The 23,813-nt window shown below is 47.7% G+C and overlaps 1 protein-coding gene across 2 annotated transcripts in view; it reads right to left on the bottom strand.

The window, feature by feature from the left end:
* AK8 (adenylate kinase 8) overlaps positions 1 to 23,813 on the bottom strand; it is a 78,782-nt gene that overhangs the window by 15,302 nt on the left and 39,667 nt on the right. Inside the window, exon 10 of one of the 2 annotated variants that reach the window (XM_009896272.2) lies at positions 13,463 to 13,604. The exons of the other annotated variant lie outside the window; for it this stretch is intronic. Within the exon in view, the coding sequence (XP_009894574.2) occupies positions 13,463 to 13,604 (142 nt within the window). The remainder of the gene's footprint in view (positions 1 to 13,462; positions 13,605 to 23,813) is intronic. 2 annotated transcript variants of the gene reach the window in all.

Consider the following 23,813-nt stretch of genomic DNA (forward strand, 5'->3'; position numbering starts at 1 on the left):
TTGGCAGTGTCAAGAAATCAGAGGCAGCTCAGCAAACATTTTCTCTGTTGCTTTTTGAAGTGGCTTGGATGCAATCAATCACACCCCAAAAAAACCCCACCCCAACCCCCCCCTCCACCAAACCCAAAGCTGCTCTGCTCTAGCTTAGTTCAGCGTGGAAAGGGCTATTTGCATTTCAATATGTTCCACTTCTCATCTTGCCAATAAAAACCTGGAATCGTGAAGAAGAGATCAGGCCACTGGAGTGATAAAAAAACCCAAGACAAGAGCTGCCACCCTGCAGACCTCTCAGATGAAACAGCTCCCTGCTTGCAACCGTCCCCTCCACGGCCCAAGCCTTCTGAATGATTGGGTTCTCCAATGAGATCAGGCAGCATGCAAATGAGGCACCCAGGATCAAGACATCTTCTCCCATCTCTGATTGGACAGAGAAATTATCAAAAGGCCCTTTTTTGTTTGTTTGGGGTTGTTTTTTTTTCGGTGTGGGTTCCCCCCCCCCCCATCAGATTTCCATCACAAAAGGTCAAACTTTCAACTCCCATTACTTTTGCTAACTGCATTCTCACCGTGCTTGCCAGCTCATTGCTGCTGTTTTCGTGGTGGGGGGGTGGGGGAAGAGAATAGAGAGAGAAGGAACAAATGATTACATCTCCTCCCACACCTGTCACACAGGATGGACAAACATTTTCTAATCTTATTCTATTTTTCCCCTACAGCCCTGCAAATCCTCGCAGCCAAAAATACCACTTCCAGCCTGATTAGCTGCTCCCAGGTTGGGTTTGTTTTGCTTACAGCTTCTTTTCGTCTGTTCCAGCCCACAGGCTGCCAAGAGCACCAGCTGGGTTGCCAGGATCTCTTGCTCTACAGTTTTGGTCATTCAAAATGCTTCTTGATCTCTAAAATAGGTTACCTTGCTGGCTGGACTGACAGCTCCTAAGTGCTCCAGTAATGAATGTTCCAGAAGAACAAAATGTAAAGAAAGAGCAACACCTGCCCCGAAATCCTCATGGAGTTTGGTCTTCTCTTTCAGTCCAGCCCAGACAACAAACTGTGTGCAGGGTTTGAGCCACTCCTCTAGTGAACAGCTAGCTCTTGGCCTAAGACTCAAAGGGTTTCCCTTCTCATAGGACTCAGGTCATGCAGGTTCAGAGATCTCAGAATCACGGAATCATTCAGGTTGGAAAAGACCTTCCAGGAAGGTCAGCGAGTTCAACTTTCAGCCCAACCAAACCATGTCCCCAAAAGCCATGGCCACACATTTCTTGAACACCTCCAGGGATGGGGACTTCACCACCTCCCTGGGCAGCCTGTTCCAACCCCTGACTTACATCCTGCTGTCCAACACAGAAGCAGCTCAGCATCCCTAGGTCCCATCCATTGCTTTTCTAGGTTTAGTGATGCATTTTGGAGCGGCAGAGATAGCAAGTGGGGCAAGCAGAAGAAGATGAAGACATCAGTAAAAAAACAACCCACCAGGACTCAATGTATTTGTTGCTCCTGGTCCCATAAACAGTCCCTCTCAACATTGTTATCATTGCAACATATATAACCCAGCAGATTAGCACCCAGAGATTTCTGCTCTTCTGATTTTTCTCTGTTGTTCTTATTACTCCACAACTAAATGTTCCACCAAGCCATTTCCTACAGAAATATTTATGCCCCCAAATATTATTGGCCCCTCTGTCATGATCAGGCTTTTATGAGTGCTCTATGCAGAACTCTGAATTAAATACATAATTCCTGAGCTCTCAGCTCTTGGCTTGGTGCTGTGTTTGTCTGCTTTATACAGCCAGGCACAGCACCTCGCAGAACAATGAATTTAGGCAGCGGAGATATTTCTGGCCAGCGCTGGCTGTCTGGGTTAGTGATTACAGAAAGCTAATGAGGACCTGGAGGATGTAGGGTTTGAAGTCAAGCAAAGGCACTTAGCCATAAGAATCACAGAATAGTTTTGGTTGGAAAAGACCTTGAAGATCACCCAGCCCAATCATTCTCTACCTCTCCCATGCCTGGTGCTAAGCCCATGTTGCTGCTCATGGGCAGGGACACCTCCCACTAGCCCAGGTTGCTCAAGGCTTCATCCAACCTGGACTTGAATGCCTCCAGGGAAGGAGCATCCCCACAGATTCCCTGGGCAACCTGTTCCAGTGTCTGACCACCCTCCCTGTAAAGAATTTCTTCCTAATCTCCAGTCTAGATCTGCACTGCTCGAGCTTCAATCCATTCTCTCTTCTGCGGTCATTACAAACCCTTGTAAAAAGTCCCTCCCTCAAGTGGCCTCAAGCTGCACCAGATTTAGGCTGGATACTAAAGAAATTTTCTCACCCAAAGGGTTGTGAACACTGGAACAGGCTGCCCAGGGAGGTGGCTGAATCCTCATCCCTGGAGGTGTTTCAAAGAGGCAGAGCTGTGGCGCTGAGGGCCCTGGTTCGGCACCAGACTTGGTAGAGTTAGAGAACGGTTGGACTGGATGATCTTCAAGGCCTTTTCCAACTAGAATGATTCCAGGAATCTATGAATTCACTGGCCCAGCCTTGCCTGGTGTAAGGATTGGGAGCATTCAGACACATCAGACCCTCACAGCACATTTTCACAAGGGCATGGAGGGGACCCAGAGCAGCGTTTTGTGCAGGCGTCCAGGAAGGAGCTTGCTCTGCCGTCGCCCATCAATCACCCCAGAATTTCAGCAGTGACACAGCACCCTCCAGGACAGAAAAAGAATAAACCAAAATAAAATACTGCAGCCTCGTGCAGGAGGGCTCCAACTTGCCATTTCTTGTAGGTAATCAGATAGCTGTTAATTAATAAAGCTGTCAGGTGAATCGTCCTGCTCCGGTCATCATTATCCATTCTGTAACAGAATCCTGCTATCATCACTGCTATCCACCCCATAGCTTCCAGCTCAATTAACTTAATGCTATGCAAATGAGAGGCTCTCCTCATCATTAGCTTATAGCCCACAAATGTTAATAACATAATTGGGCCTTCAATAGGGTAATTAGACACGATTTCTTCCATTAGTCTTACAAGGCTAATTATTGTTGATAGGAGAGAGGGGATGAGTCCCAGTGCTGCATGCAAAGAGGGGCAGCTGGTTAAAGCAAATATAGACAAAACATCAACAAGGTAAACCAACAGTTTGAGAACCCTGGCAGGGGCAGGTAGGGATAGAAGGGAAGGAGGCAGCCTGGTGAGAATCTCAGGAACCAGTGGGGAAATTCTCTACAAGGCAGCAACTAAACCAAACTCTTCAGCCTGAATGTGGAGCTCTCCCCGCTCCTTGGCAGCAAGGCAAAGTGATGCTCAGTGAATCAGAGGAAGCCACTCTCAAAGTCTTTGCAGAAAGGACAATTTGGAAGCTGTGTTGATCAAACTTTGCAATGCAAACACTCAGCCAAAGCAGGAGGTAGAAGAGGCTTGAAGAAATTAATCTGTTCCTAGTTCTCCTTGTCCTTGTGGCCAAGCTTTTCTCCTGCTATCATTGGGGTTTCTGTGTTTTATTGGATGGTTGTTTTTTTCAGCTCCTTGCTGCATGAATGACAGAACTGTAATGCAAGGAAGCCTGTGCTAATCTCTGAGCAAAATGCATCTCAGTTATTTATTGACAGGAAGTGAATAACCCCCCCTGGATTCAGAATAATGGAGTGGCAGCAACATTTCCAAGCAAATAAATGGCTCCTCAAGCTGAGATTATAAATGGAGCTAAGATCTTGCTCCTTTACCAGTTAACTCTGTCGATTCTCATCCATGGAGGACAGAAATGTACAGCTGGAGTCAGAATCCTGAGATGAAAGTACTTTTAACAGGAGAAAATAAAACTCTGCAAAGCTAGGGCAAGTTCACTGAGCTCTGACAGCTCAGTGGTTACTGCAGGTGCTGCTAAGGAAAAATCTTTGTCCATCTGAAGAGCCTACAGCACTCAAAGGGTTGAGAATAGAATAGAATAGAATAGAATAGAATAGAATAGAATAGAATAGAATAGAATAGAATAGAATAGAATAGAACAGAACAACAGAACAGAACAGAATACTCCACAACCTCTTTATTTTCTTTCTGTTTTCTTCAACTTTAAGGCACATTTATGGCCAATACAAATCCTTTGATTTCACTGTGAGGAGGAACTCATCCTCAGTACTGATAATCTGCAGCACTTCACAGATTCATAGAGTGGTTTAGGTTGGGAGGGACCTTAAAGATCATCCAGCTCCAACCCCCCTGCTGTGGGCAGAGCCACCTCTCACTAGCACAATCTCCTGCTAAAGTTTGGCTCCAGAATTCCTGAATTCCAGTCATGGTGGACTTCAAAGCTGCCATTCATTTGTAATGCAGTTCCTCTGAAAGCTCTGCCCCTGTGCTCTCAGGACCAGGCAGCAAAGGCAGGAACAGAGTTCCATAAACTCAGCTTTAACCTGGTACAGATGTAAGGGTGACCTTTTGACACTTCCCTAGAACAACATCCAGCCAACTTTTGCTACCACCCTGATGAAGGAAATGCTAAGAGATCCACACAGTGTGAGCTGACTGACAACACTGGGCAGCCCTCCTTCTCCTGCTGTGCCCTCTCAGACACCATCTTCATCCACAGCTCCCACAGGTGCCACACTCTCCTTGGTTTCATCTGCCTGTGTTCTCTTGCCCACTGCAAATTAAAATGCTGCCACATCCTTGTAGGTGAAGCTTTCCTCCCTTTCTGGCTCCAGGCAGATCTTGAAACCAGTATCTCCCTCAGCAAAAGCTCCTCAGTCCTACAAACCCAAACTTGCATGCCTGTGGTTCTCATTTGTGTGTGAACCACTGAGGGAATGAAGGATGGGGGAGCAGGGGAGAATTGAAAATGACTGCTTTAGTCCTTGAAGAAATAGTCAGAATTGGCAAAGCACAGCACATTTTATCCTGCTGAGAGCAATCAGTGGTACATCCCAGGGGATGCACTGATGGTGCATGGCTGTGTGCAGCTCCATCTCCTCCTGCACAGCCCTCCTAGCAATAGTGTGAGTTAAAGGTGACTCTGCACCAAACATCCTCAGAGGAAGAGCTGCAGCATGGCCCCTCAGGTCCAGGGCCACAGCACTCAAACAGCACCAGGAATACTGCTGGATCCCAGCCCAGAGAGTCAGTCATGGAGAGCAAACTGGGAGAGCTGAGGGATTCCAGGTCTGTAAAGCAAATGGAGCTCTCAGGGATGCTCTTTGGTCACCAAAAAGTGGTAAGAAAAATCTTAGCAAAGGGAGTACAGAGGAGAGAAGCACAGGTTAGGTGACTTGACTGCTATGTACAGGGTAACACTCTGATTTCACAGAACCCCAGCATGGTGGGGGTGGAAGGGACCTCAGGAGATCACCCAGTCCAACCCCACTGCTAAAGCAGGGCACCCACAGCAGCTTGCCCAGGATCACAGTGACCAGGTGGGGTTGGAACCTCTCCAGAGAAGAAGACTCCACAACCTCTCTGGGCAGCCTGTTCCAGGGCTCCAGCATCCTTAATGCAACTTTTCCTTAGGTTTCAGTGAATGATGGGGAAAGTTTAGGTAAGATGGAAAAGGTTTAAACACAAACACCTGAGAGCTTGCTGCTAGGTTCAGTGAAAATCTTCAGTTTCTTCTAGGAGCCAGAGACAATCTCAAATAATCATAACCCACAGTAAATAGTTCTTGCTGCAGGGATGCAAGCCAGGCCTTTGCCCTTGTGTGACTGAGAGCACATAAGGGCACAGGACTCCTTGTTTAGCCTCAGATCAGCCCTTCTTGGGTCTTGGTTCTTTCCAAAGTGTGGTCTGGCCAAGCTGGCTGCTTCCAAGCTGCAGAATGCTCAGAGAGAAAGCTGAATCTGACATCATTCAAAGTCCTGCAACTCCTCGAGATCCAAACACAACCCAATGTCACCTACCCAAAGTCACCTTGTTCAAACTGCTGCTGCTACTCAGGCATCTAATTTTGGCAGCCAAAGGAGGAGCCAGGAGCTCTGCCTTGAAAGCGTGGGCACAACTTGGCTTAAGCCCAGTGCTCTCACAGTTTGACTGTAGCTGCTCCCATGTGGAGCAAGCAGAGACATTGCTGGTTTGGTTTGCCTTGTCTAAAACTTGCTGCCATTGCCAAAGGCAAGAAAAGTAGCCCAGACTCTTCTGCTTTCACAGATATTTCTCTCTCTCTCTCCCCCCAGTTAGGTATTGAGTACAGAAAGGCAACCTTGGTAATGGAGGCACCTTCTGAGGAAAAAATGGTCTCCACAGAAGGGCAATCAGGACAGAAAGTCCTCAGGTTTCCTGGTGTCTCCTCATTTGTGAGAGAGAGCTACAGCAGGAAAATCTCCTTCCTTCCAGCAGCAAAAAGAATGAAAGCATTGTGCAGGTGGCTGAGGAGCCTTAAAAGAAAACTAAAATGATTGGCTTAAAAGTAGAAGCTCTTCTTCTTTCTCTTCCTGGAGATTTAGGAAGCTTGCTGAGATCAGAGATCTGTTTAATTGCTGTACCCAGGAGCTCACCAAAGAAGCTCCAGCCATCAAAAGGAGCTTGCATGAGGTAACTTCTAAAAATAATACCAGCCTCCCACAACTGAAGCCAAATATACCTGGAGCAGAAGCAGCAAATGTGTGACAGCAAATGCAGCATCCCACAGAAAGCCCATAGGAGGATTTAGAACCTGCATTCGATGCTTTGCTCTTCCTGGCTCAAGATGCACTTTAACACCTTTCCCCAGGACAGAAAGGCTCAGATGGTACCAAGATAGGTCAGGCAGAAGGTGTGACAGAAGTGACATCATCTTTTTTCATTGTAATCATCCCATTTTCTATCTGTTGGATCATTTAATAGCAGATCACTTTGATGAGGGAAGAGAAAGCATAATCTCCTCAGGAAGAGAGGGAGAGCACAGATTCACAGAGTGCACTGGGATGGAAGGGACCCTCTAGGGTCACCTCTGATCCCCCTGCACTCAGCAGGGATACCTCCAACTAGAGCAGGCTGCCCAGGCACACATCAAGTCTGACCTTGAATGCCTCCAGAGATGGAGCCTCAACCACATCCCTGAGCAACCTGTTCCAGTATTTCACCGCCCTCACTGTGCAGAACTTCCTCCTGATGGGCAACCTGAATCTGCCCTGCTCCAGTTTCAAGCCATTGCCCCTCGTCCTATCCCCGCAGGCCCTTCTGAGCAGTCCCTCCCCAGCCTTCCTGCAGGTCCCTTTTAGATATTGAAATGTAGTTCATAAGCATCCCACTGACCTCAAGAGGTTCCTGCCCCTTGAGCTCCCACTGGTGCCCTTTGGTTTCTAGTGAGCAGTCAGTCTGGCTTTGCACAAGGGAGGGAGGAGGAAGGGCCTGGCTGGATGGCAGCACTGCTATGCAAAGTGCTAATAAAAAGCAAACCAATTAGAGTTAGTGAAGACAACAGTCAGTAAAGCAGCCACCATGTAATGGCCCTGCCAAGAGCAAGCTGCCTCCTAATCAGAAGAGACAAAAACATGAGGATGATTGAAGCAGAGAATTTGCCTGACTATTATTTTTCCCCCCCTCCTTTCTGTATAAATTAATCCAAATCCTACCTCAGTCACTTGGACTTTCCCTACTGTTTCTCTCTCTCCCTGGAGCAGACAGATTTTATTGTACTGATTTAGCACCTTGATTACCTCATCATTTTCCCACCCTCCCTGACTTTGTTTGTTTCTATTTATCCCCTCAAAGTGAGGGGAAAAGAAGGTAGAGTGATAACATTTCCACTTTGGTACTCATCAGGGCTTTATATGCCATTAATTAAACCCACATCTCTTCTAACCACACAGTAGCCCTCATTTAAACAGGACCAAAGCCTTTTTTAAATGCCCCTGTAAGGTTTTTCCCTATGAGAACCACCACAGAATTGTCAGGGTTGGAAAGGACCTTAAGGCTCATCCAGTTCCAACCCCCCTGCCATGGGCAGGGACACCTCCCACTAGCTCAGGTTGCTCAGGATTCAGTCACTATTATGTTTCCTATTTTGAGACCTAGCTTGCTCCTTGATGGGATTTTAATTAAGTCATTTACATTGACTATCCAAAGATGTAGCTGGTACAGAAGGCAGCAAGGAAGTGAGGAGATTAAAAAACAAGGAAAGAAGAAGAACCCAAGAAAAAAAAAAAGGCAGCCTTGGAAGAAGGGCAAAAAAAATCTGATGACTGCTGGAAGAATGAACCTGAGGAACACATATTCAGTGATAAGTATTCCAGCCCATGCCTGGTAAACTCTCAGATAATGGCAGCATGGGTAGGGTCACTGGGGTTCTATTAGCTCAATTAATGAGGAGTAAGATAAGGCTAACACCTAGCTCTTCAAATGGCTAAAAAATAGAGCTGATAGTAATGGAGTTATTAACCTCCGCCAGCCATTGAGTTTGGCTGCCGATTCCAACTCCATTTCCTAGTTCAGGCCTCCATTAATAGGCTGTTTATTATCCCTAATCCACACTGGGATCAGCTGCAGAAATATGAAAGCCCCCTATAAAGACCAAAGAGTTTAAAAATGAAGAAATAAAGCAAGCTTCCTTTTTTTTCCCCTTCTTTTTTATCCTTCTTTTCTTCCCTTCTTTTTTCCCCCTTCTTTTTTATCCTTCTTTTCTTCCCTTTTCCCCCTTCTTTTTATCCTTCTTTTCTTCCCTTCTTTTTTTCCCTTCTTTTTTATCCTTCTTTTCTTCCCTTCCCCCCCTTCTTTTTATCCTTCTTTTCTTCCCTTTTTTCCTTCTTTTTATCCTTCTTTTCTTCCCTTTTTTTCCTTCTTTTTTATCCTTCTTTTCTTCCCTTTTTTTCCCCTTCTTTTTTATCCTTCTTTTCTTCCCTTCTTTTTTCCCCTTCTTTTTTATCCTTCTTTTCTTCCCTTCTTTTTTTCCCCCTCCTTCTTCTCCCAGTCTGTTCCCCCCCCCCACTTTCCAACACCTTTCCTGCTTTAGAAATTAGGAATTTGCATGATCCTCAACTGTTTGAATGCAGGTTCTTGGGAATGTGATGCCAAAAAAGGGAAGCTTTTAATAGGAGATGACAAAATCAGGGATACAGCCACATGGTGATGAAGAGCAAATAAAACACTGCAGGGAAAAAAAAAAGCCAACTTGCTTTGGAGGAGCTCCTGCAGGTTATTTTCTCTCCAGGAAAAGGGAAAAAAAAAAAAAGAGCTAAACCCCAACTTTAATATTGAACAAATGGGTATTTGAAATCCAGATCTCAGGCCTCAAGTTCAGCCCTGCCCAGCTTTGTCTGCCCACTGTGATGTAATTAATCAATAGTGAAACGCAAAACCAGCAACCCTGGATTCAGATCAGATGGAGGAAAACAAAGGAAAAAGATGGAGCAGAGGAACCTGGACTCCCAGGACACCCTGAGCAGCAAAGCTCGTGGGCACAGATGGGAGGGGCTCCCCTTATTGGCTTGAGGAGGACTTGACCACAAAGCTGGCTGCAAATTTAACGGCAGGGATCTTGAGTTAAAGGGTCCTGAGGTTCCTCATTGAGTTTGTAGACCCCCAGTTGAGATTTGTGACCATCTATGGGGCTTCAGGATATTTTCAATGAAAGACACACTGCAGGGTTACCACAGCCCACACACACCAGACAGCCTTCCAAATTCTATCACAACAGCATCTCACAGAGGGTCAGAAATAAGCAGCAGTAGAGTTAAGATCAAAATGGAAATGATAATGCTACCATAGAGACACAAATCTCAGCTCCAGTTGTGCCATCTCAGCAAAGAACCAGCTGGAATGACCAGGGAAGGCAGGGAACAGGGAGAGTGGATGCTTGGAAGAGTGGAATGGCCTCCAGGAAAGGAAAGGATAAGCAGACCTGGGATAAGGGTAGCTGAAGAGCCATAGCACAGATCACAGAATGGTAGGGGCTGGGAGGGACCTTGAAAGATCATCCAGCCCAACCCCCCTGCCAGAGCAGGATCACCTAAGGCAGACCACACAGGAAGGCAGACAAGAGGATGCTCACGTCAGGAGTGTTAGGAGACAAACAGGGAATGCTTCTAATTGTTTCTCAGTAGGATAAAGGAAACCTGGAAAGTATTTTCAAACAACCCCAGTGAAACTCCTTTCCACACCATTTGGTGGAGGCCACAAGTACAGCATGGAAAAAGAGACACCAAAGTCAAGGCAAATAGGCTGTTAGACAGTTGTCCAGATGACCCCCCCTGGCTCAGGGAATCCTTAAACTGCTGATTGCCTTAAGCTGGCCCAAACCCAGCAGACAGCTGGTGATGAACCTGCTGAAGCTAATGACATGAGATAAAGAACAGATGACACTGTTGCTGCTGAATCTTATGGTGAGTTTGGGAGAGAGCAGGAGGACTTGGGCGGCTATTAAACAGAGTTTTTGGCCTATCAGATCTATCCATGGCTAGACAATACATTTCTTACTGTTGCTCAGGCATTACCAATGCCCAAAAAAAAGCTAAATTACCCAAAAAACAGTTAAACCACCGATTTACAGTTCCCCTTCCAGCCCAATGCCATCTGTGGGCCAGGAAGTGGACGCAGCCCTTTGCGTCAGGAGTTGTGAGCTTCGGATGCCAACCGGAGGTTGGATTCCCGCTCCCCGTAGGCACTAAGTGGTTAAGGCTGCTCTTTAACCAACAGAGCTGGGAGCCCACTAATGGATTCAGCTTCTTATTTGCCCTAAAGGCTGCCACAGTTCAATACGATTAGGATCCTGTCCACTTAAGCAGGAGCTGCTTCACAGGGAGGAACGCAGCCGGCAGTGAGCACAGGAAGAGCAGGGCTTTGGTAGCCAGGCTCTGTCTGACACAGGCAGGATGGCTTGTGGCAGGCTGGAAGCAAAACTTCCTTCTCTGCAACTTGGAATTTAGAGGAAACCCTAAGCATGACCTTTTCATTTCTTTCTTTAATTTTCCTGCAGTGGAAAAAGAGTTCTTTTCCTTTTTGTTCCATAGCAGTTCTTGGGGGGGTGCTGTGTGGGAAAAGGAATAATGAAGGGAGGGGAGGGAAGGAAAGGGAGGGAAGGAAAGGGAGGGAAGGAAAGGGAGGGAAGGAAAGGGAGGGAAGGAAAGGGAGGGAAGGAAAGGGAGGGAAGGAAAGGGAGGGAAGGAAAGGGAGGGAAGGAAAGGGAGGGAAGGAAAGGGAGGGAAGGAAAGGGAGGGAAGGAAAGGGAGGGAAGGAAAGGGAGGGAAGGAAAGGGAGGGAAGGAAAGGGAGGGAAGGAAAGGGAGGGAAGGAAAGGGAGGGAAGGAAAGGGAGGGAAGGAAAGGGAGGGAAGGAAAGGGAGGGAAGGAAAGGGAGGGAAGCCTTACTTTTTCTCAGTGGAGAATGAATTCTTTGCTGCTTGTTCCAGGCCAGCTCTTTGCCTGCTGCTGTGTGAGGGTTTGGGTTTGGCTTCCTTTTTTTTATGCTTACATTTTAAGAAACTTTATAGCCCATTTTGTTTGTTTGCAAATAACTTTATTTTCCTTCTTTTCTCCCATCAATTACCAGGTTTGGTGTGGGGTTTTTTTTTTTTCCCCTTTCCATAAGATGGAGGAGTCAGGAGGCTGATCCTGCTCAGTGCTGTGTAATTTAGTATTCTGTGGGCTAGCTTTATGAGGTGGGAGTCAGATAAAGCACAGGGTTTGAACACTAACCATTTATTAGCTCTAAGGAACAGATTTGTGACTTGACAAGCAGACAATAACTCTGTGTTCTGATCAGCCAAAGAGGTCTACTTTGGGTTCAAAGCAGAGAGTAACAGGCTCCTTCACAAATAATTTTGGCTCCTGATGTGCCTGGAGTTTAATAATAAACTTGATATATATGTAAATTTATTTTAATCTAATTTCATCAACTGAGCCCTCCTAAAAATGAGACTTTGCAGATTGTGCTCTGCCTGATTTATAGGTTCCTCCATCCTATTCCCAGACTGATTTCAAGGCTATAATTCTATCAGCTTTTCCTCCTGATGTCAGAAATACCACCTCTGCAGATAGTGTTTTATAACCAGCATCACACCTGAAGCTGAATTACTGCCCTGCTATCCTATGCTGCAATATGTCCTGCTGTTTATAATCACCCTCTCTCCCTTCTATGCCTCCTACTTTGGTTTCAGGGAAACCAGCAGCTCCAAAGAAAAATCTATCAGGTAGCATGAAGTCTATTTTTGTCCCTTCCCTTCAGCCCCTGGACAAAACAGGAGGGGCCAAATTCTTGACTGGGCTGTGACTGTGCAGAGCTCCCTAAAGAAAACAAAGCCTGAGCAAGGGGCTCAGTAGCAAATTTGCACACATCCCATTTCACAAGGAGTTCTCCTTCCTCCCTTGCTGAGGCCTCCATCCTGCAAAGGAGCTGATGGCACCCCCTTGAGCATTCATTCACACTCAGCTCAGGTACTCAGACACAGGTTTGGGGACCTACCTTCTTACTGCACATGAGGAATAATCCATGGGAAATGTTATTTAACTGAATCTAATCTTTCTCCCCCCTTTTTTTTTTCTCCTGTTTAAGATGTATTTGGTCTCACTTTGACTAAATAAAGCTGTGCTGTTTTCAAAGACTTCCAGTTTTAGACCTTGATGGCCCAACAGTTAGCTCCCTCCCTTTTCACTCTGTTCTCTCCCCAACTCAATCTTACCCTTGGACATCTTTCCACTACATCCTGTTGGGGGAGTGGATGGAGGGCACCCACAAAGAAGACAAAAGAAGAGTAACTTTGCCAACTTCAACCCTTATGTGGGCAATACACCTTTCCTACTACTAGTTATTAAGAGAAGCAGCAGCTTCCTGGGAGCACAAAGCATGAAAATCCCCAGTGTATGCCCTTGGCATGGGCACTGTGTCACCCAGTGGTATGGCCTGACCCAGGAAGCCTCAGAGAAGCATGGTGAAGCCTCTCAGCTTTGGTGAATACAGCAGCATCCCAAATCCTCACCACCCTTGGACCAGCTGGAAGGAGTAACTCCATTTTATTTGCCTGGCAGCCCCAAGAGTTGCCTTTTGATGCTCATTTCACTTCTATTACATTTGGAAGCACTTCATTAGAGCTCACATAAAAATATCATTCTCAGGTTGGTTTTAATTATGCCACAAACCCCCCAAAGTCTCCTAATGAGCTCCTTGCAGCACTAACCCAGCTCCAGGATATTAGGGCAACGCTAAAGGAAGAAGATGCAGATCCCAGCCCACCACCACCACCTCCTCCTGCTGCCAATACAAATACACCTCCTGATAGAATCCAAACTCAGATCCACTTCTCAGGGTTTGCCTTTAGAGGCAACTCAAACAAATAAGCAGAAGAACAAGCCTCTCCTCTCTCCCACAGTCTGGCCATCTGGAGGATTTGTAAGGCCAACTCTCTATTTCCTCCATGGAGCAAGACCCCTTTGCTAGCTGAGGAAGGGATAAAGAAATGGGATGCAAGAGCCTCTCCCCTCTCACCATCGAGCTGCACCTTTCCATCCACACACTTCTGGTTGGTTTGCACCTATCTCATGTCATGATTGCCAAGTTTCCTCTCTTACCTGTTTGGATTCAGATGTGCTTTTTGCAGCTCCTCTGCCTGCTCTATGTCTCTTGGGAAGCCAGAGAGCACCCAGCCACTGGTCATGCAGTCTAGGGAGTTCAGGCGTTGTGCCAGCATCTTCATAACGAGCTTGTCTGGGACTGCAAAGGAGTCAGAGGATGACATTTAGCCTGCACGCTGCCTCTGCAATTGAGGAGGATGCACACTTCCTCTGCTGCTGCTGCTCAGCCTGCTGCAGGGACCGAAACACAAAGAGTTCTGCCCCTTTGTGACTGATGGATTTTGGAGAGAGGAGTTACTCCTGACTTTTGGGTGTTCACTGTGTTGTCCTGGACCACCCTCCTCCACCCCCCACCCCGACTCCTAAGGAGCTGTAGGACCAAAACAAAGCCATTTGGTGAACCCCCTGACGCCTACCTGCTTTTTGCCATGGACTTTTTGTCTCTCAGCCACGCTGGGCTGATGTCACACTGAAGCCTGTGACTCAATCTTATCAAAATGCAAAAATAATGACCTGGCTTGTGTCAAAGGAATCCTGAACCAGGGAAGCAATTGCTGCAGCTTGCCGTGTTTCAACGTTGCAGGTGCTAATGGCTCTGCCACAGCAGGGCTGGAGGAGGTCTCTCTCCCTGTTTTGCCCAAAGGCTTGAAGCTTTTATAACTGAAAATGAATTTCCAAAATGCATTTCAACTGCTGTAATTACTGCATTGACAACTCCCTAATTCTGCAGATGAAAGGTCTCTTTCCTCTGTTATTATTTGTCTTCAGGGCAGAGAGAGAACAGCAGCGAGGTGCTGGCTGGGGTTACAATTACTGTGCAGCTCCTCAAATTCTATTTCAGGGGATAGAGGGGCAAGGAGATAAATCCTCCCTGCTTGAGGAAAGGGTGAGGGACCTGGGGTTGCTTAGCCTGGAGAAGAGGAGGCTCAGAGGAGACCTTATTGCTGTCTACAACTACCTGAAGGGAGGTTGTAGCCAGGAGGGGGTTGGTCTCTTCTCCCAGGCAAGCAGTGACAGAACGAGAGGACACAGTCTCAAGCTGTGCCAGGGGAGGTTCAGGCTGGATGTTGGGAAGAAATCTTTCACAGAAAGAGAAACTGACCACTGGAATGTGCTGCCCAGGGAGGTGGTGGAGTCACCATCCCTGGAGGTGTTTAACAAGAGACTGGATGAGGCACTCAGTGAATTAACCAGGTTGGAAAAGACCTTTGAGATCACCAAGTCCAACATATCACCCAACACCTCCTGACAACTAAACCATGGCTCCAAGTCCTACATCCAATCCCTTTTTGAACACCTCCAGGGATGGTGACTCCACCACCTCCCTGGGCAGCACATTCCAAGGGCAAATTGCTCTTTCTGTGGAGAACTTTCTCCTCACCTCCAGCCTAAACTTCCCCTGGCACAGCTTGAGACTGTGTCCTCTTGTTCTGGTGCTGGTTGCCTGGCAGAAGAGACCAACCCCCACCTGGCTACAACCTCCCTTCAGGGAGTTGCAGAGAGCAAGAAGTTCTCCTCTGAGCCTCCTCTTTTCCAGGCTAAACACCCCCAGCTCCCTCAGCCTCAGCACAGGGCTGTGCTCCAGAGCTCTCCCCAGCCTCCTTGCCCTTCCCTGGACACGTTTAACTGGTCAGAGGTCCCTTCCAACCCCTAACATCCTGTGAACCCTTTCCAGGAGGCAGTCAGCAGCCCCTCTCCGTATCTGCACAACTTGGCTGGTGCGCTGTTGCCTCTGCTGGAAAGAAGTGATGGCAAAAAGCGCTCCCCAGATCCCCGCGCTGGCTGGCTGCCGTTCCCATACCCGCCCTGCCATCCCATCTGCATATGAAAACACAACAAGTGCTCCGAGCAGGGCGTGAGTGTCACATTCCTAACAAAGCAATTCACTTTAGGATGAGCTGACAGCAACCTGCCTGGGTTGGTTTGGGCTCTTTTTTAAGGGGAGTATATTATTAGCAGTGCACATTTACACCCTGGGTACAAGCAGGTTGGAAACTACAAGCAGCAAATCCTTTTGCTCCCTGCAGTCTCCTCGTTCCTAGAGACCTGCACCTCTTGGCATGGAATTCATGGCTGCTCCTTTAAGTAACCTTTCAATGGATTGAGTTCACAGAACTGCACTCAGGATCCAATGCACCAAACAAAAATTGGAGGAAAAGGGAGGGGGAAGCCGCAGGGAATTAATTAGAAGCAGATTAATTGAGGATATCCACTTCACATTATAGGGGGGGGGGGGGGGGCATAAAAAAAAACGCCTAAGCCACACACAGAAAGAGAAAAACCCCACAAGGTAAGGAGAGGAATATTCTCCATCTGCTAAAAGACTGGGGGGAGGCAGGAGGGGGAAAGGAATGGAATAAAGCCAGGGAGCTGCCAGGGAGCAGAATGACAATGCAAACCCAGGCACTCTGTTAAAGAAATGGGAGTCACAAAATTAACTCCACGCTGGTGCAGCACCAGCAGCAGGCAGAAATGTCATCAGACAGATGAGGCTTCTCCACCTCAAACCTGAGCTGCAGCACTCAGGCACAGAGGGGATAACAGGAGAATTCCAGGGCTCTCTCCAGGGCACTTTTTCTGACCCCCACCCTCTAGGTTACAAGAAATGACACAAATCACCCCAAGATATCCTAGAAGTGAGAAGGGAGGGGGAAATAGAGCAGAAAAATCTCCTCTCCTCTGTGCTCAGAAGGTTTTCCATACAAAACCAAGTGGAATTTTCCTGTACTCCTTGGCTGCAGCAAGAAACTTTCTGTCTCAAGGCACTCTCACAGCTCCTACTGGAACCAGGAGCATGGATCTACAAAGATGCCAAACCCCAGCACTGGGGAAGGGGTGGGGAGGAAACATTTCCCCTAATGCTGAAAACAGTTTTGCAAAGGATTGGGATAGAAACCTACAAAGCCAGGAGTAAAACTGTGCTAAAGCAGGATGCTGCCATCCCTGTGGGATGAGCAGGGAACCAGGGCAGAGGCTGAAAGCCCCAGGAATGGAGGAATAAATGTGGACAGCATGCTGCTGAGCTTCCAGCACATCAGAGGAGATTCTCCAGTTCCAGGGGCCAAACTGCTCCCACTCTGCACAGGGGGAGGAGAAACAGAGCAGCCTAGAAGAAAAATCAACAAGCAGCATCTCCTTGATCCACTGACTCCCCACAAGCCTTCTGTGAACCCTGCTGACTGAAATCCCCCACTTTGGTCACAGTTTCTGAACAAAACCGAAGCCATCACAAGAGAGAACAACTGAACCGAGAGGCAGTGACAGTTCATTAACAGCTTCTCTAAGGGCCTGGCTCTGGGAATGCATTTATTTGCAGGTTAATAATATTAGAGGCTTGAGAAAGGTGCTCAGCTCTTGCACCTGGGTGCAGCTTTGGGGCTCAGGATATATTAGTGCCTGGTTCTGCTCTTCTGAGAGAAAAGACTGAAGATTAGCAAGAAATTCTTGATAGTGAGGGTGGGGAGACACTGGAACAGGTTGCCCAGGGAAGTTGTGGCTGCCTTCTCCCTAGAGGCATTCAAGGCCAGGCTGGATGAGGCCTTGAGCAAGCTGGGCTGGTGGGAGGTATCCCTGCCCATGGTGTGGGGATTGGAACTGGATGGTCTTTAAGGTCTCTCCCAACCCAAACCAGTCTGGGATTCTATGAAGTCCCAGGTTGGAAAGCTGCTTTCTCTCAGTGTGGGCAAACATCAGCACCTAAGCAGCACCAAAGCAAAGACAAGAATCCAAAGCAGGCAGCAAGGGAAAATCTTTGGAGAGCTCCAGGGTGTCCCTGCAGAGACTCTGCTGGAGGATTGGGTCTGGGGTATTCACAGAATCATGGAATGGTGGAGGTTGGAAGGGACCCCTGGAGATCACCTAGACCAAGCCCCCTGCTGACACAGGCACACCTAGAGCAGGCTGCAAAGACCCACTGATGGTGCTGAAGGACCAGGTGCCTTCCAACCCAACCCATTCTACGAATCTATGCTTCTATGTCAGGTTTGGGGTATTCTGAGCAACCCTGGGGCTGTGTGGTGACCCTGCCACCTTCCCAGCTTCGCCAGTGGCTGACTAGAAGGTATCAGCAGCACCCTTCAGACAGTGTGTACGCTCCTGTGCATCCCTGAATAATAGAGATGCTTACACATTTCCTGTGCCTCCCTCTAAAGCCTGACGGTGAGAAATAAAACATAAACAAGTCAGACAGCAAGCTCTGCTCTCCTCTTGATTAGCAAACACACCTATCACTTCCACACAATGGGGGAACAGAGCTGGGTGGCTGTTCAGTGGCATTACAAAGTACATCAGCTGCCCTTGAACAGGAACAGGCACGCTTAAAACAGCTGCATTAAAACTGTAAAACATCTTCCACGGGCCAGAGGTAAGGAAAAATACAAAGAAGAAAGGAGTCAGTATCATTCTTCTTTTGCTGTGGTTCAGGCAGAGTAGGTAATGAAGGACTCTGCAGCACAGGATTCCTTTTCACTCATGTGGAACTGTCTCTTGAATGCAAAGCAAATTAATAACCTGTAATTGGAGGGGCACACAGTTGGTAAGTAACCAGCCAGAGGTCTCCTGGCCTTAAGCACATGACCCACTGGGGTCTAGGGCAAAGGGAAAGGTAGAGCTTCGCTGATGAGACACTCAATCTACATGTTTTAAGTAGATCATGAAGCACAAGAGCTTTGAATAATCAATTCCTTTTCAACATAAGCTTGTGTGAGTTTCCAAGTCTGGAGGTTGGGGAAATGAGGCTCTGGAGAGGTTTTACTTTATCATTAGGGGAGTCCAAAGGTAAGTTTCCTGTAGAAATTACAATGTGCTACAAAGAGATAGCCAGCTTAGGGGATGTGGAAGCACATCTCTATTAAGGCCAGAAATGAAGGTGCAGGAGGAAGATTCACCCCTCAGAGGGAATGCTGGAGAGTTGCTGAGCTCCAGCAATGCCCTGTGCTGAGACCACCACAGGTAGCTGGGGACCAAAGTCACAGTGAGCCTCAGAAGTGGCAGACGTGGCAGAATGAGGCCACAGCCAGCTCCATGCAGAAGCCCGGCTCATTCATGCATGCAGTCTTGCCTAACATCCATACCACACAGCACAGCTCCTTCATCTCCCAGCCTGCCTCCACCATGTTAACAGTCTAGACTACACAGCTGAATTAGCAGCTGTGGACCTAGGGAGTGATCTAATCAATTCAAGGGTATGATCAGGCAGGCAACGGAGGCTTAAAGTGCTTGCTGTTCCTGCTGGAACTGCTGCCTGGACACCTAGAGGTTTTCTATCTCCAGGCCTGTCAATCAGCACCTTCCAGCAGACCATTTAAAAGATAAATTTGCTTCCCAGAGCTTCAAAGGTTTCTCACAACTCTAAGGTGCTCCTCATGAAAAGAACTTCCTCATGAAACTCACAGGAGTGTGGCCCATTAGCTCTCACCCAAGCCATAGATCTGCAGGACTAATGGAAATCCCTATCAGGCAATCAGTTGACAAAATCCTACCATCTGCTCAGGACAAAAGTAGCAGAACATTAAAGGCAGAGGCTGAAAGGCAAAAATCACTACTTGAGAGATTACAGAGCACTGTTCTCCAATAGCTTCAATGCTGTCAGCGTTCCGAGGGGGACGATTATCATATTGAAATCAATTCCTGCTCCACAGATTCCCCTTTTAAAGCAGACTTTTTGAAGGGTATTGACTCACTTCCCCGAACTGCAAAACCTCCACTCCAAGCACGGCACAAATGCAGCAGCAGGCAGGGACTGTCAGCTTTGTGCCCTCAGAAGCTCCAGGTCCTGCTGACAGCGCTGTCCAGCCACCCCTCAGCCTTCTCTCAGAGGTGGTTTTTAAGCTGGGTCTGAAGATTTGCACAGCTCATCCGGATGCCTGAGGCTTGATCCCAGGACTTGACAGTTAACATCTTGCCCAGAGTACAACCTACTGCCACAGGCTCCTTCCCTGCATTGTCCTGTCAGCCCCAAATTTAGCAGAGCTGGAGATCTGCTTACCTCACTGCTCTGTAACTCTGTGTTATTCAGAAACAGTGTGGTGTGGCCAGCTGGAGAAGGGAAGTGACCATTCCCCTGTACTGGGCACTGGTGAAGCCACACCTTGAATATTGGACTCAGTTGTGGGCCACTCACTCCAAGAAGGACATCTGGAGCATGTCTAGAGAAGGGCAATGAAGCTGGTGAAGGATCTGGAAAATAAGAAAGGTCTGGAGAACTTCTGAGCAGCATCTGAGGCATCTAGGGTTGTTCAGTCTGGAGAAAAGGAGGCTGAGGGAAGACCTCATTGCTCCCTACACCTCCCTGAAAGGAGGCTGGAGTGAGGTAGGGGTCAGACTCTTCTCCCTAATAACAAGTGATAGCATGAGAGGAAAGTGCCTCAAATTGTGCCTGGGGAGGGTTAGGTTGAAGAATAGGGAACTTTTCCTTGCTGCAAGAGTGGCCAGGAATTGGAACAGGCTGCCCAGGGAGGTGATGGAGTCACCATGGCTGGAGGTGTTCAAAAAACCTGCAGACGCAGCACCTTGGGCCATGGTTTAGTAGGCATTGTGGTACTGGGCTTGATGACCTTGGAGGTCTTTTCAAGCCTTAATGATTCTGTCTCTCACAACAGGTTATTTCATTTTGGGGCCTTCAGAGAAAGATTCCATTTCCTTGCCCACCTCCAGGCACCCAGAGGTTGCACCCACTCCATTTTAGCGTTTGGGGCTGATGTAGCAGGGGTTTACCCCCTCTGTAGCTCCATCGGTACGTTAATTTCACCCTGCCAACAAGCTGGATTGACGCAACCAGGCCGGATTTGTGCAGACAGGCCAGTTTGGTTTACGGTAACTAATAAACAATTATCCGAACGCGTCTGCAAGCAGAGCGCGGAGGCAGAAACCATCCAGTCCCGCTCCGATGCAGCAGGGAGGAAGGGACCATTGCCTCCCTCCCTCCCCGGAGAGCGGCTCGGCCGCGCTGCCGCCCGGTAGGTTGTTCTTTACCGCCACCTGGCGGTCGCATCGGGCACGGCGCCGGCCGGTAGCGACTCCGTGAGCAGCAGCCTCCGCTGCAGCGTGGAACCGCGAACCGACGAAATCTCGGGAATTCACCCCAGAACTGATGGTACCGGAGCACCGTTTAGGGCTTCCGAGTCACGGAGAGCTCCAGGCTGTGACGGAATACCGGAGGGAGTGCGGGATTGTCTGAGTTTTGGAGCTATGTGTGTGATACTGTGTGATACTGCGATGTGGAGGCAGCAAACACCGGCAGGGACAGGGCAGCTGGCGAGTGCCGTGGCGGGCAGTCGGTGATGTCATCGGATGGAAAACGAACACTGAGTTAGTTTCCAATCACTCATTTTCCACACCAGGCACTGCCGAGAGCAGCTTCCCCTAACTGGGACACTCATTTAAACGCACTAAAATCAGGAACAAAATATCTCATTGCCACACTTAAAATATTTCTCTCTCTTTTTAGTCATTTCACATAGGAATGAGGTGCATTAAAGAGGAGGTGATGACATTTTTCAAGTAGGTGGGATCCCAGATCATGGATCAGATGATATGTGATCAAGACCTACAGCAGCACATGCTGAAGCAGTGCACCAGGCTTCTGCACATGTTCAGGAATCTACATCTGATCACGCTGAGAGACTAGAGAAGATTCCAGCCCATTTCCCTGCTTCACCTGTCACAGAAACATAGAATTGTTTCATTTGGAAAAGACCTCCAAGATCATCCAGTCCAACCATCAGCCCAACACTACCATGGCCACTAAACCATGTGCCCAAGTGGCCACACATTTTCTTGGACGCCTCCAGGGATGGGGACTCCACCACCTCCCTGGGCAGCCTCTGCCAATCCCTGACCACTCTTGCAGTAAAAAAATTGTTCCTAATATCCATCCTAAACCTCCCCTGACCCAATTTCAGGCCATTCCCTCTTGTTCTATCACCTGACACTTGGAAGAAGAGACCAACCCCTACCTGGCTCCAACCTCTTTTCAGATTTAGCACTGGAAAGTCATCCCAAATCGAGGATCCAGCACACAAACACAAAAAGCTTTTCTCCCCCAATCCCAGCCCCTCCATGCTGGCAGTGTCTCTGTGTATCTGCCTAATGGCACCAGCCATCAGCATCTCACAGGATGATGGAGTGGGCTGACACCAGGGTCAAGGTCCTCACACCTGGGTTCCACCCACACTTGCTCATTGGTAACAGCTTGGCTCTGGCTGGATGAGGTTTTCTGCCTCTGTTTAGCCACCTGCGAGACAAAAGCTACTCTGAATGAACTCACAGGGATGTCTCCAGCCTGAAGTATTCTAAAACTGAGAACAAAATGTCTGTCTGCAGTAATTTTCAGTCCTTAGCTTCTGCAGGAAGCAGAAAGCTAGACACAAGCAACCACAGCTGGAATCCACTTGAGGCATCATCTCCATCATCAACCAAGTTCCTTCTTTCCTCTTCATTTCTAAACTAGTTCAGCTGTACTGGAGAGCATGAGGGTGTGTGAGAGGGCAGAATATGGCCTACAAAGTCCCTTTTTGGCAGTGCTAACATCCAAAAAGGATACATTTGGTCTGATAAACATGGATTCATTGAATGGTTTGGGTTAGAAGGGTCCTTAGAGATCATCTAGCTCCCAACTCCCCTGCCATGAGCAGAGACCCCTTCCACTAGAGCAGGCTGTTCAAAGTCCCATCCAACCTGACCTTGAAACATCTCCAGGAAGGGAGCATCTTTCTGGATGTCCCTGGGCAACCTGTTCCAGTGTCTCCCCACTCTTATCTTTTACTCTTAAAGGGAGCAGCTTTGAGTTCCTTCAGCCCTAAGTGTCTGTTTAGCAAGGCACAGCCATTTAGATTGTTGCAGGGTGAGTAGAAAAATAGAGGGGGGGGGGGGGAGGGGAGGGGATCCATTCTGGATTTTCAAACAGAGGAAAAGGAGTCTCTAAAGCAGCATATTATAGTGATTCAAGCCCTAAAAAAAAACCCAAGCAAACAAAACCAAAACACCCAACAAAAAACAACAAGGAAAATTCAGGGAGGAGGAGAACTTATTGCCTGAAACTTCCTATTCCACAACCTTCCAGCTCGCACCAACACGCAAACACCTCGAGCAGAAAATGAAGCAGACGTACAGTTTAGCTGGCTCTCCTGACCACCAATTTTCTCCTAGTAGGGGAAAAAAAAAACCCCAATATATATAAATGAAAGAAAAATGAAATCATTCCTACTTCTTTTCCATTAAGAAATAGACACACACACACACACACACTCTCCCACCCCACTCTCCCCGCTTTTGGTAGCAGTCCCGGAGGAAAAGTCCAAAGTTTGACTTGAAAAACGGAGCCACTTCAAAAGCATTGTCAAACAGAGGTGGAAGGTTCCTTAAAGATGCATACATTAAAGGGGATGGCACAGCCATAAACCTCTCTGGAAGCTTGCCCAGGCAGGCTGCGATGGAGGTGCAGCTCCCGGGGCGAGCGCGGAGGAGCCGCCGAAAAGACCCGACAATAAAGCAGGAAGGGAAATTTGTTTATTAGTTGCTGTTTGAGCGCTGTGTGTGTGTGGAAAAAAAAAATCCCACAACCTGAAAATGGAGAGAGAGAGGTTTTTCTTGGTGGTTTTTTTTTTTTCCTTTCCCCCCTCCCCTCTCCCTTTTTTTTTTTTTCAATAATAAAAAAGGGAGTTGCACTGCAGGGCCCCCTAAAGCTTGTGAAAAATTAAACTCGACGGATTCAAACTGTCCTATTTCCACTTCAAAAGGGAAGAGGCACTGAGCTCTTCCCAACTTATCTTCAAACGCCCAGCACCCTAGAAAGTTTCTGAAAAAAAAAAAATAAATAAATATATATATATATATAAAAAAAATAATAAATAAAATAAAATAAAGTCTCCAGTTCCCCCAAGCGCTGTACCCGTTACTGGAGCTGCTGTCTCTCCCTCTTCTAATTATACCCATGTGAGTCTATTAATCAACTTGTAAATTATTTAGAGAGCCATGCGCTGTCTTCAGCTAGTACAAACACACTGCATGCAAAGGCTTGCTGAAAACCAATGGAGCTCCCAAAGGGTCTCCCCTCTCTCTCTCTCTCTTTTTCTCTCTCTCCGGTGTTCAGACAGCTTGCAAGCTCGCTGCTAAAACCGCGGAGTAACGCTCAGCTTTACCTCCCTCAGATAGCAAGATTTGCCTCAGCCTTTCAACTCCGCCGACTCTTTTGCAAGTTTTGCAAAACAAAGAGCTGAAGCTTCTCTATTGTCCGATCTGCTATTTCAGCCTGAGCGAGGAGAATTAACATAAAACAAATCAAACCCCACCCCCCACCCCCCAAAAAAAACCAAACCTCAAACCCCGAACCGTCATCGTCTCATCGCTC

This window comes from Dryobates pubescens, chromosome 29, assembly GCF_014839835.1.
Source record: "Dryobates pubescens isolate bDryPub1 chromosome 29, bDryPub1.pri, whole genome shotgun sequence".
Taxonomy (NCBI): Eukaryota; Metazoa; Chordata; class Aves; order Piciformes; family Picidae; genus Dryobates; species Dryobates pubescens.